Raw genomic sequence first — 17,645 nt, 5'->3', positions numbered from 1 at the left:
ATTTAATGTCTTTGCTAAATAGTTACTATATCGATTTGAAATCATTGAATCGTATCGTATCGCCATGAATGAACCAATATCGTCCATGTATCGTATCATCAACCATGTAGCGTGATGCATATTGAATCATTGTTCAAATCTATCGTTACACCCCTAATATTAGGACACTTACCACCCCAGCCACAATCTGTTCACACCACTGTTGCGACCACGGTTGGCGAAGCAACTGATACTGGAAATCAAACTAAGCCCTGCCGGCTGCCATGTTGTATTGCAACGTAACCATGCACATCAACAACAACTGTGAGTTTACCAATGCTCTGCTTTGTATTGTATTTATCCATGTCACTTTTGAACATGAAACTGTGATTTTTTTCCCCACCAACACGAGAGGCAATTCTGCCTTCTGTAGTGTCACATGTCCATTGGAAAAACATTGTGTGTTTGATTTTGCATATTTGACTTCCTGTTATTTGACCTGTTCTGTCTTATGTTCCTTTCTTCTCTATTCTCTCTTCCCTATTCTAACTCCTGTAACTGCAATAATGAGAGCTTGCACAAACAATCTCTTTTCCACCTGTAATCGTGTGTTTAAAAAAAAAAGACTGACTGTCTAGTAGTGTAACGGTAGTTCTCTCACTTACAGTTGGTGGGGCTCCACATGAGGAGCAGCCCTGTCTTCAAACCACTCTCTGAGTCTCTCCTCGCCGAGTCTGGCCTCTCGGAGTCTCTCCTCTCTGAGTCTCTCCTGAGCAGCTTGGAGAGCCAGAGGAACATAAGGAGGAGGGGATGAAGATGAAGGAGGTGGAGGGATCTCCTTATTTCTCCGCTGTATGGCGTCCAGTTGGGCATGGTAGTGTAGGTAGTGATGGCTGACTGGCTGTCCGTTCCACCTGCAACACAGTGTGTGTGTGTGTGTGTGTGTGTGTGTGTGTGTGTGTGTGTGTGTGTGTGTGTGTGTGTAGTAATACAAATACACAGTCAAATCTTCAGTGTTCATTTAAGTTACTGTACGTTACAAATGGATGAATTACAGGGGTTGAAGCCAAAAAAAATCCCAAGACTGAAAATTATTTTCAGACCATGTCCCAATATGTGATTTTAGAAACATGGCGCGTGAAGCGCACAACAATATTTGGGGTGTTTCCCTGAAGTTCTGAACTGTTCTTCACTGAATGTGTGTGTGCCAATCCATGCTTCATTTTATAGAAGTATCTTCTGAAGTTCTGTTGTATTCTATTGCTAGTCTGGCCAATTCAAATACTCATATTTTGAAATTATAACTGCTTTTTAGTTTGGAGATCACTTGACTAGCGTTTTGACGACTTTATCATTCACACCACGGCCATCGCAACACCTCCCCTTTATTTTATTTTTTGCAGATCTGCACTGAAATAACCCCTATGGATTCTCAAGACTGAAATCAGTCCCCAGGACTGAAAAATGTTACCCCTGTGAATTAACACTTATTGTGTATAACACTGGCAAATGACCTAAAGATTTTAATGTGATGAGCTGAAACCTCCTTACCGCTGAGCCTGTTGACCGCATACGTGTCTGACTGCTGGGTCAACCTGTGGTCCTGGTCTCGGATGTAACAGCTGGGATACAACAAAACATGCATGTACGTGTAAAGATATTGGTGATTTATGTTTTTGAACGACTCCCCAATTTAGTCGTTATGACTGTTGGCCTGGGAAGAGTAGACCAGTGATTCTCAACCTTTTTTAATTTCAAGGACCCCTTGAAATTTGACAATTCATTATTCTATGTACCACCAGATAAAAGCTTTTATATTGGTGTCTATTTAATTGTTGAAATATAAAAAAACGAACCAACCCTGTTTTACAATGTGTATTGTTTTGAACATTTCTACATTGAAATAGCCATCAAAAATAAAAGCTTAGAAGAGAGCTTTGTTGAACTTTTGGCTGACTGTACCAAAAAAGAACCGGTCATCATGAAACATCTTTCACTTTTCTTCCTGTGTTTTTGAGCGTTGCCAACTGCTCCAACAACTGACCGAGTGTGTATGTCTGTCTGTCCATATGTCTGTCCGTATCAGTACGGCCTCAACAGCTGCAATACCGCTGAGTGACCAACCTTCAAGTGGCGCTGTTGAGCAGCCTTAAAGTGTTTGAAGTGATACTGTATAGTAAGCATAGACATAGAAAGGTACTCCGGCACTCCCGGACGTACGGCTTCCAGTTGTTGCACGTCGCTCCAATGAACTGCAGCGGCGAATGAGGCATCTAGCTTTTTATATCTGTGATGGTAAGGCTAATATAAGGCACCGCTCACTCCACTGGGTGGGATGTTTTTCTAAAGAACAGACTGCAAACGAAGAGAGAAGTGCCCACTTCAAACTCTCCAGTCCAGGGGTCTGACTGTGTGGCCACGTGTGCACCCACTGAAGCAGCACTTCAAGGTGGTCCTTGGAAACAGTAAAAAGAAAAAATGCCAAAGCCTCAATTCCAACTCACACAGCAAAAGTATCAATGTTGATTTAACCCAGAGAGTGTACAAAATGTAACCAAATGGACCATTTCTACACTCTGTGTGAGTTACAATCTCCAGACTACAGGACAGGGACGTGCAGAAACGTTAAAGGTGTATTCAGTGATAATGAAAGTGGCCGGGGGTAATTTTGTTCCTTACTGGCCTTACAGCGTGGAAATGAGATAGTTTTTTATAGATTTTTTACACCATTATAATGTTCTCGTTTTGATCATTAGACCCAATCACTGAATATCGGTAGGCCTACGTCTCCAGCTTCAGAGACTGTGGCATTTTATGAGTTCAGTAGTTTACGATCGAGGCATTTAGCAGACGTTCTTAATTCAGAGCGACTGCGGTTCTCAAAACTTTTATTTTGACCATCATAACTAAACATCATAACATAACTACGGCCATACTCTACCCTGATTGGTTGAGGACTGGCTGGCCACCTCTGAAAACCGAATCTAGCTATGCTCGTAACACGGGCCATGGTGGAAGTCCTTATATGGTCAGCACACATTTTAGTGAGGAGAATGAATGGAAAATGTACCAATTACATTTTTATTTGAATGAAATACAATCACAATATACCTTTAAAGAAGCAGGGGCTGACATTTCTAAAAGGGCCTTTTGGTGAAAATATTGAAAATAGCCGACCTCCAAGCTCACAACGCGTCGTGCTGCGACGCAATCAAAGAGATTGATAACGGCATGGATTTCTACACAGAGAGGGCAATTCTCTCAACATATTATGCTGCATTCAAGTTCAGGAGAGTTTGGACGAGGCAATTCTCTTGTATGCTGCCTTCAGGTATGGCATGGAAAGAGGGCATTTGCATTTCTTTCACCATAGTGAAAACTGCATACATGGTCTGGAGTAGCCTAGTAAACTGACTCCTCCCATCTTCTGTTCGAAGGCAGGAAGAGACTGGTTTACGAGAATACCAGTAGAGTCGCCGAAATGAAGCTCGCCGAGAAACGGGGGGTGCGTTAGGAAATGCACACCGGGTGGGGCAACGGTGCGCTTTTTCAGTCTGAACTCTGAAGGTAAACTTTCTGAAAAGCAGCAGTTGCTAACCTAACGTTGCTATTGATGTTTATAAACTAGGGTAAATTATAATAGAATATTAGAATATTAATTTATGTTGATACTGAAGAAGGCATACTGTGATTGTGTGTCCTACTTTACATGTTTGTTGTTGCTAACTTGCTAGCATTAACATTTATGATACTGTGAGATTAAGACTATAACCATAATTTACCCTAGTTTATAAACATCAATAGCAACATTAGGTTAGCAACTGCTGCTTTTCAGAAAGTTTACCTTCAGAGTTCAGGCTTTTAAAGCGCACCGTTGCCACACCCGGTGTGCATTTCCGAACGCACCCCCCGTTTCTCGGCGAGCTTCATTTCGGCGACTCTACCTGTTACCGTTTACGAGGCTAGGTCTGGAGTGGGTACTTTTTACAGACGGGTAAAGGGGCAGGGGCTCAAGCTCCATTTGATGTCTATGTGTGCACGTGCCTGCTACAGGACATAATTGTGACTGCTCAGCAGGTCCTACTTTATGTTGTGCAGGAGCGGGGGTCCGGACAGGGGCTTTCCACGCTGGTTTAGGGGTCAGTTTCTTGCTGGGGGGTCCGGGGGCCCTCTGCACCGCTCTGGACCCAGGGACCCTTTCTAGAACATACAGACAGTAGAGGAGAGAGCAGTGTTAATGACAGGAACTGGCAGATTGTCAAAGACAATGCTGATATCACGGTAGTCTGGAAGTTGTGGTCTCCCACGTGAGATACACACAAGGTCATGTCCATGTTTTTTGCCCGTTCGACTCTTCCTCCAGGATGAATGAAGGAAATGCTTGTGTGTGTGTGTGTGTGTGTGTGTGTGTGTGTGTGTGTGTGTGTGTGCGTGTGCGTGCGTGCGTGCGTGCGTGCGTGCGTGCGTGCGTGTGTGTTGGGGGAGACCCAAAACAAAATAGCTGAACTACAAGCTCAAAACGTGTCAAATTGTCAAATTATTTGATAGCTACTGTATACGGTACTACCTGGACCGGAAGATGAATGTAGAAAACAACAACAGGTAAAAGATGTAAAGTTTCTAGTATCAACAAAATGGGACTCATCTGCCAGAAAGAGGGAATGGAACTCTTGTTTGGAAACATTATTTCAACCATTTTGACGCCTAAGACGCAGCGAAAAGGAGGCACTCCCAATGTGATTCAAGACAGGCGTTGAACCTTGGCTCTGACTTTCACCACAACATTACATAAGCCAAGATGTGACGTGATTACTGATGACAGCAGCGTTTCTTTTGAGACAGACTAGTCTGTGACTCATGTTACCACCAACGGTTAGTTCCTTCCAAGATATGTTTGCACTGAGATAACTTGAAGAATGTTTGATGCAGACAGCAAATCCAACCATGACTTATTGTTGTGCCTGTGTCAATATTCCACCAATAGATGGAGCTAGTGTCCACTTCAGACCATGCTTCTGACACAGGAAGTACTGTAAATGTAGCAATACCAGAATGTAGAAATAAATACTTTGTTTGTTACAAGCAAAAGGCCTGTATTCAAAACTTGACATGAATAAAAGTACATAAGTACTGGCATCAAAATATTATTGCAGTTGAGCAGAAATCTTGTATCTCCAGATTGTATGTCTTTATTTTTTATTTGTTTCAATAATACATTTATTCCCTACTTACTAAGGTCAGTGTCAGACAAAAGTAGAACATATTGCCGATCTACAAGCTTGGCTTGTAGGTTTTTGCTATTTAAGTCTAAAGTCTAAGTGATTATGCCTGTCTGTGGGTTCTATAAATATTAACCAATGAAAAGCAATAACAAGCGCTTTTGACTAAATAACTAAATCGGAACACAGGTTCAGCTATACACTTAAAAGTACAAAAGTTTTTTTTTTTTTTTTTTTTTAGATCTACAATGCGGAAGTATTTTACCTACACTTTGGAGCAACTGTTTCCTCTTTTAAAAATATATTTAAAACAGCTTTCAACGTGACTTCCCTATTTTCGGCATTTCATAAATTGTCAAAAGAATTTCAATCTGCAAGCCCGCGGTCTACGCGCAAAATATTAAGCATTCTACAAGTGGGGATAGACTTTCTGTTTGGACATTAAACCCTTTACGCGGGACTGCCAGTTAGATATTGTAAATTATTTATGCTTGGTTTCCAAAGCTTCGGAACATTCGCTGCAAGCTGCATCCTCCACCCCAGCCTCCACCTTTGCCCGATCAGTCTGGCTAAGCTCAAATACTTGTGATTATCTGACTAAGTTACTTGTCAATGTATTACTAAGCTCAAATACCTGTGATTTTGACTGACTAAGTTACATGTCAATGTATTGCTATTGTTCTGCTATTGTATGTATCCCTATGGTGGGTCTTGCTTAGCGTTCCCTGATTTCGCTTAGCATGATCAAAAAGCATGCACAAAATTCAGAGAACATCTCCGAACGTGGAGCCCCTCAATGGCCAAGATTAACTTTATTCCATTTATGCAATACATGGTTAAACCCACTTTTACGTGAGTGTTCCTGACTAAAGTGCAATGAGGTGGCACTTGCACAAAATGTGTTATAAAATGGACTTGACGTGACTACCAAACACAGTCTCTGGCCCTGTTGGCTTGGAAGGACCATCGGCAGAGGTAGTGAGGACTACTGTGTGCGTGCGTCCGTGTGTGTGTGTGTGTGTGTGTGAGCGTACCTGGCTTATGCACAGGTCCTGGTCTGGTTGTGGGGGCGTGCAAGGCTGCAGGCGTGTTTGTGTTTCTGACACTTCTGAACTCCTCCTCCATCATCTATAGAGTCAACAACACAGCTCACACAGTCAGGAAACCACATACACACACAGGATATCCTACTGTTAACATGCACTCCGCTACAGTAGATACAGTACACGCACATGCACGCACGCACACACACGTGAGACACAAAAAAAATAAAATTAAATCATGCAAAAACCTTATACACATGGCACGCACTTGCATAGCACTCGCGGGCACTAGAGTGCAGTGTTCATCTTGTCGACTAAGACTAAGACTAATACTAAAAGACTATAAGATTTTGATATTTTGTCGATAAGACTAGACTAGACTAAAACAATTTCATAAGACTAAGACTATTATGTGTGTTATTCAAAAGACTAAGACTAAGATTAATGGCTGTAAAAATGAACACTGGTATGTAACTGTGCAATGAAATTAAAGCCAAATACAGAAGACTAAAAGACTAAGACTAATCCCAAAAGACTTGTCTTAGACTAAGACTAAAATATTTTGATATCTAGTCGACTAAGACTAGACAAGACTAAAACAATTTCAGAAGACTAAGACAGGACTAAGACTAACTGGTGTGTTATTCAAAAGACTAAGACTAAGACTAAATCTAAATTTGCTGAAAGAAATAACACTGCTCAAGCGCTAGGGCTGCACAATAAATAGAAAATGTACCGCAATAATATTGCGTGTCGATATTATCGACAGGCACAATATAAATATCACAAAATACCTTTAACCCATTAAAACCTGAGGCCGATTCTACAAATGCCTTCTGCTTTTTTTTTACATACAGTAGATGTTTATTTGCCTTTCTGCATTAGTGAAATCTTAGTCTACAAATGCCTTCTGCACACGCACACGCGCGCGCGCACACACACACACACATATCCCCTTTTTCTCAGCATAATGCTTTTGCATTAGCATTTTCATGTGTGTTTATGCGTGCAGTCATGAATACCAATACACCTATAGAAATGGTTGAAATGTTCCATACAGTAGTGCAGCTTCAACACCTGTACCTGTGGGTCCAGATGTTTACTGATGCGTTTCTCCAAGAAGGACCTCTTGAGCACTGAGGAGACAGAGGGCCGGTCTCGAGGGCTGACCTGGAACAGAATTACTTAAATACAGTTTTGAGGTACATTTACTTTACTTATATATTTAAAGGTAGGGTAAGTGATTTAATTTAAATCAAATAATAATAAAATGGGTCTATGTTCTGATAGTACTAGTTACTAGAGTGTATGGTCCATATTTGGACTTCAGCCTTATCCCCTGTGAGGAGAAAAAAGGCAGTTTCAGTTGCTCCACCAAAACTGTTGGGTGACAGGTTTTCCTCCAATCAGGATAAAGTGGGGCCTTCATGGTCAAGTGGGGGCGGGCCTTACGCGCACCAAGGCCTGACCCCACTTGATCATGATTGGAGGAAGCCCCCGCCTGTACATGAAAACGGAAACTTAAGTGAAATCACTTACCCTACCTTTAAATGTATCTTGACATGTTATACTTTTACTCCACAACATCTGAGGTGGCCGATTTACATTATTAATACAAATATTCGAGACACATTCTCAGAGGGTTGATTTGTCACATTCCCGCTGTGTAAGGTGTCGGACTGTAAAAACTGAAATAAAAACAGAAGAAAGATCAGCTGACCTTGAAGAGCTCCATGACTAGCATACGAAGGTCGTAGGAATAGCGGCTGGGTACTGGGTTATAGCGCCCCCTGCAGATCCTACCCACCAGCTGACGCAGATTGCTGCTCTCAAACTGGTGGGAAGACAAAAAGAGACAAACACGCACGCGCATGCACACGCACACACACACACACACACACACACACACACACACACACACACACACACACACACACACACACACACACACACACACACACAATGAAAGATATGTTAGATATCACATCAGCTGTTATACAGACAAGGGATGGGACGATAAGCGATATTATCATTTATCGTGATAAGAAACACTCACAATAATCGGGATATTTTAATTATCACGATTGTGATTTCTTTGGTCACAATAATCGTGCTATGACATTTTCATAGCGTCCCATCCCTATTATATACCCCATTGAATATATCTCCCCCCCCCACACACACACACACACACACACACACACCCTGGTGACACCCAGATAAACGTGTCAAGCTGACAGCCAGGTCTCAGCACTATAAGCGTCATTAGCGGTTAGCATGAAGTGTCTCAGCTGCACTGGAGACAACCGAGGCCTCAGCTATAAGATGGGGAAAAAGGAGGGGTTCTGGTACAGAGCCCTGGGGGACTCTGGTCAACAAATGGCTCTTTTCCACTTCAAGAACTAAGTGAACTGTGCAACATATTTTCGGCTCAGTTTCACATACGGTTCTCAGAACCTAATTTGGGCCTTGTTCAGGACTCTCAGGAGGTGGTACTAACCCTAGGAATTATACTTATTATATTACTATTTATGAGGACACACCTCCCCCTTCAGGGGTGGTTCTGGTCCTAATCGAAATGTAAACAGAACAACAACAAAAATCACAGTACTTCAGGCGTTCTGGAACGCTTTAGGTTTTAGAAGGATCTGGGTTACCCTTCGTAGTTGAAAAGAGCCAAACGTATGTAGAGTTGAAGTGGTTCTAGTATAGAACCAAGGGTCTTCAACAGGGGGTCCGGGACCCCTAGGGGGTCCTCAGAGTTACTACAGGGGGTCCTCCAAATCTTTGTGTGAGAGAAACCTTTTTTCCCCTTTTTCATATTAACCACTTGAACCCCAGCGTCCATATTCTGAGCCAAAAATAGCCGATCTACAATCTTGTAGATCAAAGATCACCTATTTTCGGGAAAGAGGTTTGGTGTAGAGGGGAAAAGGAGGAGACTAAGTACAGAGTGAAATGTCAAGATTATTAGGTATTGACGGTTCAAGCGGTTAAATATCTGGAAACACAAATTGACATGAATCCAAGGTTGTGCTGTCAAACAATGAAACTATATGGAATCTATGAACAGGTTGTGTAGGTCCCTGCTTCATCTCTCTCTCAACTAAGGGGTCCTTGGCCTGAAAACGTTGAAGACCCCTAGTTGATATAGTATATACTGTAGAGTTGAAGCAGGGTTTAGTATAGAGATGAAGGTATTTGAAGTACATAGAGTTTGCGTGGTTAAGCGGTGCTGGTGAGTGATTGGAGGAGAGAGGCGTGGTGCTGCTGGCTGCTTACTGGATGTCTCAGTGTGCACAGCTCATACAGGACACAACCCAGAGACCACACGTCCCTGTGGAGAGGACACACACACACACACACGCACGCACGCACGCACGCACGCACACCCACACACACACGTGCACGCACACGAAAACACACACGTTTGTATTACTAGTAAGACGCCTCAGGGCAACATGCAACCTAGCCCTGGCCATCTGGCCAGTGATGTATATCTGGATATATATATGGAGACCCCTGCATGATAGTCAACAATGTTATGTCAAAACATCCCCATATACTGTATGGGCATTACCAAATATGGGCATTCCCAGATATGTCCTTAGTATTGATGACATTGGGACAGGGATCTCCATATACAGTATGGGCATAAATTAATATAATATTTAGTAAAGCCAAGCAGGGCCATGGCGAGTTAGGGCCTGGGTTTGATGCCTGGGGATCTCCGTATAGGCATAAGGGGGAACCCTAACAGGGCATCATCTGGGAATGCCCATACTGTATATGGACATTTTATTTATTTTATCCTTTATTAATATATATCCATATACATATATGGACTTAATATTAACGTTTTCGGGGAAGGTAGGGTGTAAATCAGAGTAAAGCAGGCTCTTGGACCAGTTAGGGATGCCCATTCCCAAAAACAATTGGGGACCGCGGGGACGACCCTGAGGAGTCAGACAGCTCGAGCGACGAGGCTGACTTGACACAAGACATGCAGGGCGATTGGATGCAGGCCAGCACTGTTCGCACAGAGTTCCTCGACGCTGCGGTGCAGGAGAGTGGGCCGGCCTCCAATCCCTGCCAATTCACCCTTTGTCAAGTCCCGCCCATGGTTGTGCCCTTCTTCGCAACCATTGGTTGCTTTTCCTTGGTTGGACACATAATGCCCGCCCTCCATCCACTACCATTGAAATAGAGTGTTTTTCAGTTGCTTCGTATTGATATTCTGTGTATTCAGTTCTTGTTTAAACTTGGTGTCAGTAAAAAGGAACATCTCAGGTGCAGCATAGTTAGCGGGGCATTTCATGTTTTTCTTTTCTTCTCTCTAAAAATTATGTTTTAGCAAATTCAACATGATTAAGGCGGAACCAGGGCAGAGCAAGGCAGAATGAGCCTGCTGATTGGTCAGTTATGGACCAACCAGAAGGCTGACAAAGGGTGAATTCTGGGAGGAGCTGCGTCAGGGATCTTCATATATGGGCATAAAAGGGATTCTGGGGAATACTCATATATGGAATTTTACATAGGTGATGTCACAGTGATGTGTCAAGGGAACCAACCCATAGACTGTAAAAATGTGTACACACACACACACAAATGGAGACAAGCTGTGACATTTCTCATGGTGAACTGTGAACTTCGGTCACAACTACACTTGTGAGGACATCAACATTACATTTTTGGATGGTCATTTTATGAATACTATTTAAAAAAAAAAAGATTTGCGCTTGTAGATCTGCTATAATACGTTTTAATAATTCATATTTAATACGTTCTATTTTCAATTAGCCAATGTATATAGGTGGTTAGTTGGTACAAACATTTTAGCTCCCCCCCCCCCAAGGACCCCTGGGAATCCCAGGCCCAACTTTGAGAACCACTGATATACACATCCCACTCTCTGTTTAATTAAACTACTGACTCAGCTAAAATGTATACTGTATGTGGGCGGTGAAGGCCTGTGTTTGTGTGTGTGTGTGTGTGTGTGTGTGTGTGTGTGTGTGTGCGTGCGTGCGTGCGTGCGTGCATGTGTGTGTGTGTGTATGGGCGTGCGTGCGTACATGCATGGCTTGCGTGCATGCATGTGTATGTGTGTGCGCGCTGGCCGTGCAGAGCAGAACAATGGGAAGTCCAAACACACTGCAGTGGCTGCATGCCAAGGACAGCCCCTGTCATCTGTGTGTGTGTGTGTGTGTGTGTGTGTGTGTGTGTGTGTGTGTGTGTGTGTGTGTGTGTGTGTGTGTGTGTGTGTGTGTGTGTGTGTGTGTGTGTGTTTGAGAAAGCGTGAGCCTGCGGAAGTTTGTGGGTTGTTTGCAGGCACTCGCCTGCATGCAACTGAATGTTGCTGAAAGTCTGAGCACTTGCTTACTCACTGGGGTCATATATCTAATAGTTAATTTAACACAAGGTTTTTACAGTGAGGATCTGCTTAAAAAGGGACTGAACATGTATGTTTGACTCTCTCCCAAAAAATATTAGTTTTTTAACAATTACTCACCCCATGGAGACTGGAATGAATGGATATTCTTTTGTTTTTGTCGCATTCCTAAGCCAATAATTTGATGACCAGCAGTGATTCCCTAAGGAGACACAAATAGCCCGCTTTGTTCCCTATGGAGACACAAAGAGTCTCCTCAAATTATTGGCTTAAGAATGCGACAAAAACAAAACAATGCCCATGAATTCAAGTCTCCATGGGGTGAGTAACCGATAGAATCGATAGTTCTTTTTGGGGGTGAACTACTGTATCCCTTTAAGTGGAGAAGACCCGTCAGCCGTCAGAGACGTTCCTTTAAAGCGCCATGAAAAACATGTCATCGCTGTCGGTGGGAAAACTGTTACTTTTCAGGAAGTAGAAAACAGAACCTACTGCGTCACATCACCTACATGTTGTGAGCATGTAGGGGGGCTATTTCTGCTAGTTTTGTGTGTGACACTCAGTACAGGGCTGGGCAACGTTGATGATGGAGAGGGCCACTCACTCCAGATGGCCACATTGCATATACTATTGGGCAGTTTTCTCTTATTTTAACTTTTTTTGTTAATGAATGCCCTACTCTGTCATTCTATGTCACAAAAAAGTAGACAAAATAGCCAATCTACAAGCTCTCAAAACGAGCTTTGACATAAAAAAGACAATATTATTTGTAATACTTACAGGTCATTAAGCTCCTAATACAGACTGAAGTAAAGCTGATCATGTTTGCATGTTTGGAATTGGAACAACTGAAATCAATAATATATCAGCATTAAGCTGCTCTAGTACGACAAATGCAGAGATGCGTGGTTTCTGCCCGACAGCAACAATGTGTTATAATTACACCCATATGGATAATGGATCACTCCACTTCTGTTTGCCTGTTTACTTCACCTCCCGGGTCCTAGAGCTCTACTACATTATAACACTATTGTGTAATTTCTCCTTTTGTTTTAAGCTTGCCAGTCATTCTTGCCATATTATTGTATGAATACCAACGACGATATCAAGGAAATTGGAACGGTCCTTGAATGAAGTGAACACAAGAAATATCCTCTTCTCTGAACAGTGTGTTTACCCGCACACTATTATATTATATACAATGATATTATTATAATAAGATTAATATATTTTATACATATTAATTTAGCTCCTTTCTCCTTTGCACTTATTTTACTGCTTTTCATTTATTCACTTAAATTTGTCCTGTAAATGTTTTGTTGATCTTTTGAGTTTGTGTTTCACTGCACAGGAATATTGAGGAGAGAATCTTTGCACCTGAATTTAAGCATCATCAGACATAGAAATCCCCCGAGCCTCTACTTGTGAGTTAATGATCATGTAGCCTCGGTACCCATGCAGGCATTTTCTTTTTCTTTTTTTTTGCTTCGGCTGTTTAATGATCATGTGCAGTAAAAACGCCTTATTGCCGAAATCGATCAAAACGCTTTATAAATGCTTCACTGTGATGACGCCTGTTTGTGGCATCAGTGTGCATTTAAACGCATGAAGTGTGTGCGTTCAGACAGACACTCGCTGATGTTATCTCATGCTGTAGTTATATTTTTAGCTTTGGCACTGTACGTTTGAAACCTCTAACAGGATATCCTCTCATGGGTGCGGCGGCAGAGAACTGAACGGTGGTTGTTTATATACTCACGTCTTGCTGTTGTAGGGCCTGTTTTCATAGATCTCTATACTCACGTCTTGTTGTTGTAGGGCCTGTTTTCATAGATCTCTATACTCACGTCTTGTTGTTGTAGGGCCTGTTTTCACAGATCTCTGGGGACAGGTAGTACGGTGTGCCCACACACGTCCTGGCCAGCTCCATGGTGCTGCAAAATCCCATTCACAATCATCACAATGTAACATGGTTGGATTTCCATCAATGCATGACGAATGGCCTAATGTCAACCACTTGAACCCTAGACCAGTGGTTCTCAACCTGTGGGTCGGAACCCCCAGGGGGTCCCCAATTTTGGGGAGTGCCCAGATGATTCACTTAATGTGCAATATTGTTTTTTTTCTCTCAACAGTAATCAAATCAACATAAAGTTTAAGTGTATGAAGGGTATCTGCACATTTCTAAAGTGACAATTTAAGGACTTTGTAATACCTCTAAAATGACAAATAAAACATTGGCCAAATTGTCAAATATCCGAGACAGAAATTATGAAAATAGCCGATCTACATGCTCACAACGCCTCGCAACACGAGGTGTTGTGAGCATGTAGATCGGCTATTTGTACAATAGAACCGTGTTATACAAAATGTAATGCCTCAACTCTTAGTGCTTGTAGGATAGGGGTCCCCAATTAAAATATGATTATTTTGGGGGTCACAGTGTGAAAAGGTTGAGAACCACTGCCCTAGACCCCCTGTTATGGGGTTAACATTAGCCAGAAATAGAAGATCTAACATTTGTTGGTGTATTTGGAAACAAATGCAGACCAAGAGACAACTCAGGTCTGTTTAGTATTAGTTTCGTTTAGTTTATTAGTTTAGTTTATTAAGGATCCCCATTAGTCTACACCAGGGATGTCAAACATACGGCCCGCGGTAGCCTTACATTAAGCCTTACACCGTTGCGGCCCTCATCAAGTCACCTTTCGTCCAATGCGGCCCTCACCCCAAAATGAGTTTGCCTAGCCTGGTCTAGACCGTAGTGGAGACTATTCTTCCTGGGGTCCATGCATAAAACCACATCACACTACAAGACATAAAATGCATTACAGTATTAATTCATATACAGTCTTTCCATGATGGACTCTGCATGGCAGGGACTTCCTCTTCCCTGAGCCAGGCCAAAGCCTGACCGCATACCAAAAGTATGGAGGGTTTAAGTGTTTAAACTCTCCTCTCTTTCTGACTTACAGATTGTCAGTCACTTACAAACGGTTACTTTTCAGGAAGTGGAAACAAGAAGATGGGGGCCAATGTAGTTATTATTTAGTCATAAGCTGTAGTTAATACTTTTCATTGGTTAAATATCAATAACACCCACAACCACTTTCAACCTGGCGTGTGTGTGTGTGTGTGTGTGTGTGTGTGTGTGTGTGTGTGTGTGTGTGTGTGTGTGTGTGTGTGTGTGTGTGTGTGCGTGTGCGTGTGCGTGTGCGTGCCTGTGAGAATGCGGAAGACAGACAGAGTTTCTGGTCGCATGTGGTTGTTTGCAGGCACGCACCTGCAAGTCCTGCATGCAACTGAATGTTAAGTCTGAGCTCATTGGGGTCAATGTTTACACTATTAGAGTTCATTTAACACAAGGTTTTACAGTGAGGGTCTGCTTGAAAAGGGACTGAACATGTATGAGTTTGACTTCTCCGTCATCAGAGACAATCCTTGGGTGGAAACCTTGTACGCAAAACTGTTGCTTTTCAGGAAATAGAAAACAGAACCTATGTTTCGAATAGATACAATGTAGTTATTATTTAGCTCTTGTAGAAATACTGTAGCTCTTGTAGAAAGCTCTTGTAGAAATAGCAGATCTACAAGCTCACAATATGTCACATCTCCGACATGTGAGCATGTAGGTCGGCTACTTCTGTTAGTTTTCTGTGACACTCTTAAGATGGCTCAGGGGCCACTCAGCAAAATACCAAAAGTCCAAGGGCCGCAAGCTAAAATGACGGCCCTATTTTGGATGTTAAGACAATTATTTTGACTCTACATGAGTAGTAATAATTAAGTACACAGAAAACAGCTGCATTTACACACACACACACACACACACACACACACACACACACACACACACACAACACACACACACACACACACACACACACACACACACACACACACACACACACACACACACACACATACACACACTCACTCATTGAACAAAAAGATTGTCATGGAATGATTAACAATGAAATGAAGTTTCTTCTTTTGGAACAAATAAAATAGCAAAAAAAGGCTTGTAATAATAGTAAAAGAGCCAAAATATTCCACCTACAATCATCGTGGCACGTTGTGAGCTTGTAGATCTACTTTTGGATGATTAAGAAAAAGCACACAGCTAGAGTGTGGTGTGTGTGATGGATGATACAAGCGGCCACACGTGGAGGCCTGAATCCAAACTAATTGGATTCTGAGCTGGGAGTGAATGAGCACCTGTTGTGCATAAATCTAATCGATGCGTGCAGGACATCTCCACACACTCCGGGGGGGCCCCTGTCATGACAGCAATTCCATCTGCTCAAGCTTTGGCTTGTAACATCTTTCCACTCTCTACTGTTGGAACTATCTACCTGTGTCCCTAAGTGTCGAAGGAACCCAGCCACAGAGGTGACTGGTAGCACCAGGGCTTCTGGGCTATGTACGTACATACGTACTACATACGTACATACATACAGTATGTGTATACAAATACATACATACATACATACATACATACATACATAAATACATACATACATACATACATACATACATACAGTACATACATACTGTGAATACTGTACATACATATATACTGTATTTATAGTGAAAATATTAAAACAATTCAAAACCAAGTTTTGTATCATCTCACAGTCACAGCACACTGTTTGCGAACCACTCATCTAGACTAGAGTATAGAGAAGGTCCAGGGGCCGTGGGCAACCAGAAAGGACGGTAAAACTAAATATTTAGTCTTTCGTGAGCAGAGGCGGTTCTTCACATCCCATGGGGCCCCTCTGACTGTCTTGAATGACCCTTTGAGTGCCACGTATTGCCCAAGGCCCCAGGTACTTTCCTACTACTATAGAATGTGCCTCTGTATGTGCAATCTTTTTGGTTCAGATTCTGGAACAGAGGGTCTGAGAGTAGGGCCACATTTTCTAGAGCAGTGATTCTCAACCTCTCAATTAATTTGGGGGATCCCCAGATGATTAACTTACGGTAATTAACATTGTTTTCTCACTCAACACTGTATAGATATGCACATTTCTAAAGTGACAATTTAAGGACTTTGTGAAAATAGCCGATCTACATGCTCACAAGGCCTAACGGACTAGAGGTCTCCCTGACCTTTGGGCCCGCCAACAAGCCCATTCAGGGATCTAGCTCTGGGAAACTCGCAACAACAAGGCTTCTGCCCGACAGCAACGAAACACAGTGAGTATTAAATATGAACTGCATACTGCACGCAACACAAACAAAAAGAGCTGGAAGAATACCACTATATAAATATACTCTGTTACAAGTAAAAGACGTGTATGTAAAGACTTACTGTAAAAGTACAAAGTTACAGTTTACAGTTTAGGCATTTAGTAGACAAATAGACAAATTAAGTATAAAATAGTTAGTAGTTAATGTTACACATAATCATCGTGGCCATTATGGTTGCATACAAACCCTTGGATTTATAATCTATAAAGTAACTAGAAACTAAAGTTCTCAAATCATTGTAGTGGAGTGAAAAATTGAATATTTGCCTGTGAGAAGTAAAGGAATAGAAGTAAAAAGCATTGAAAATACCCCAAAACTGTACTGAAGTACAGTACTTCAGTAAATGTACTTAGCTACTTTCCACGCACCGTAAACAAATACCTTCAATGTTTTCACATAAACAGACAAGCAAATAATATTATTTTCCCACACAGCCTCCTCGTCTCCCGTTTCACAGTATGTGACTGCAGGCTAGGATAGACAACTGTGAGGCCTCCCATTATTTGCATGGTCATGTGCTTTCCCCATGCAGCCGAGCCAGAGTACTGAGCCATACAGGCTGGCTGCAGTGTCACCCCACAGGTCTACAGTCTGTGGAATCTTAATGACATGTTTGAAGTGCTCAGATAGTGATAAACAGCTGCCAGGAGGGGGCTTTGGGGTTAGCAGGAGATGGCTCTGACTCACTTGTTCAACATTCTTGCGATGCCAAAGTCCCCCAGCTTGGCTTTCATCCCGCCGTCTGTCAGGAATATGTTC

General features: G+C 42.3%; 1 protein-coding gene across 1 annotated transcript in view; it reads right to left on the bottom strand.

Moving 5' to 3' along the window:
* LOC308307466 (serine/threonine-protein kinase Nek5) overlaps positions 1-17,645 on the bottom strand; it is a gene marked incomplete at both ends in the record, with an annotated part of 32,407 nt that overhangs the window by 11,457 nt on the left and 3,305 nt on the right. The window contains 9 exons of the mRNA XM_080752730.1: positions 645-756; positions 1,531-1,601; positions 4,047-4,179; positions 6,233-6,326; positions 7,325-7,411; positions 7,962-8,075; positions 9,524-9,578; positions 13,478-13,564; positions 17,574-17,644. Of these exons, the coding sequence (XP_080608856.1) occupies positions 645-756; positions 1,531-1,601; positions 4,047-4,179; positions 6,233-6,326; positions 7,325-7,411; positions 7,962-8,075; positions 9,524-9,578; positions 13,478-13,564; positions 17,574-17,644 (824 nt within the window). The remainder of the gene's footprint in view (positions 1-644; positions 757-1,530; positions 1,602-4,046; positions 4,180-6,232; positions 6,327-7,324; positions 7,412-7,961; positions 8,076-9,523; positions 9,579-13,477; positions 13,565-17,573; position 17,645) is intronic.

The sequence above is a fragment of the Nannobrachium achirus genome (assembly GCF_963921795.1).
Source record: "Nannobrachium achirus genome assembly, chromosome: 22".
NCBI lineage: Eukaryota > Metazoa > Chordata > Actinopteri > Myctophiformes > Myctophidae > Nannobrachium > Nannobrachium achirus.
This window is presented reverse-complemented; position numbering and strand designations above follow the sequence as displayed.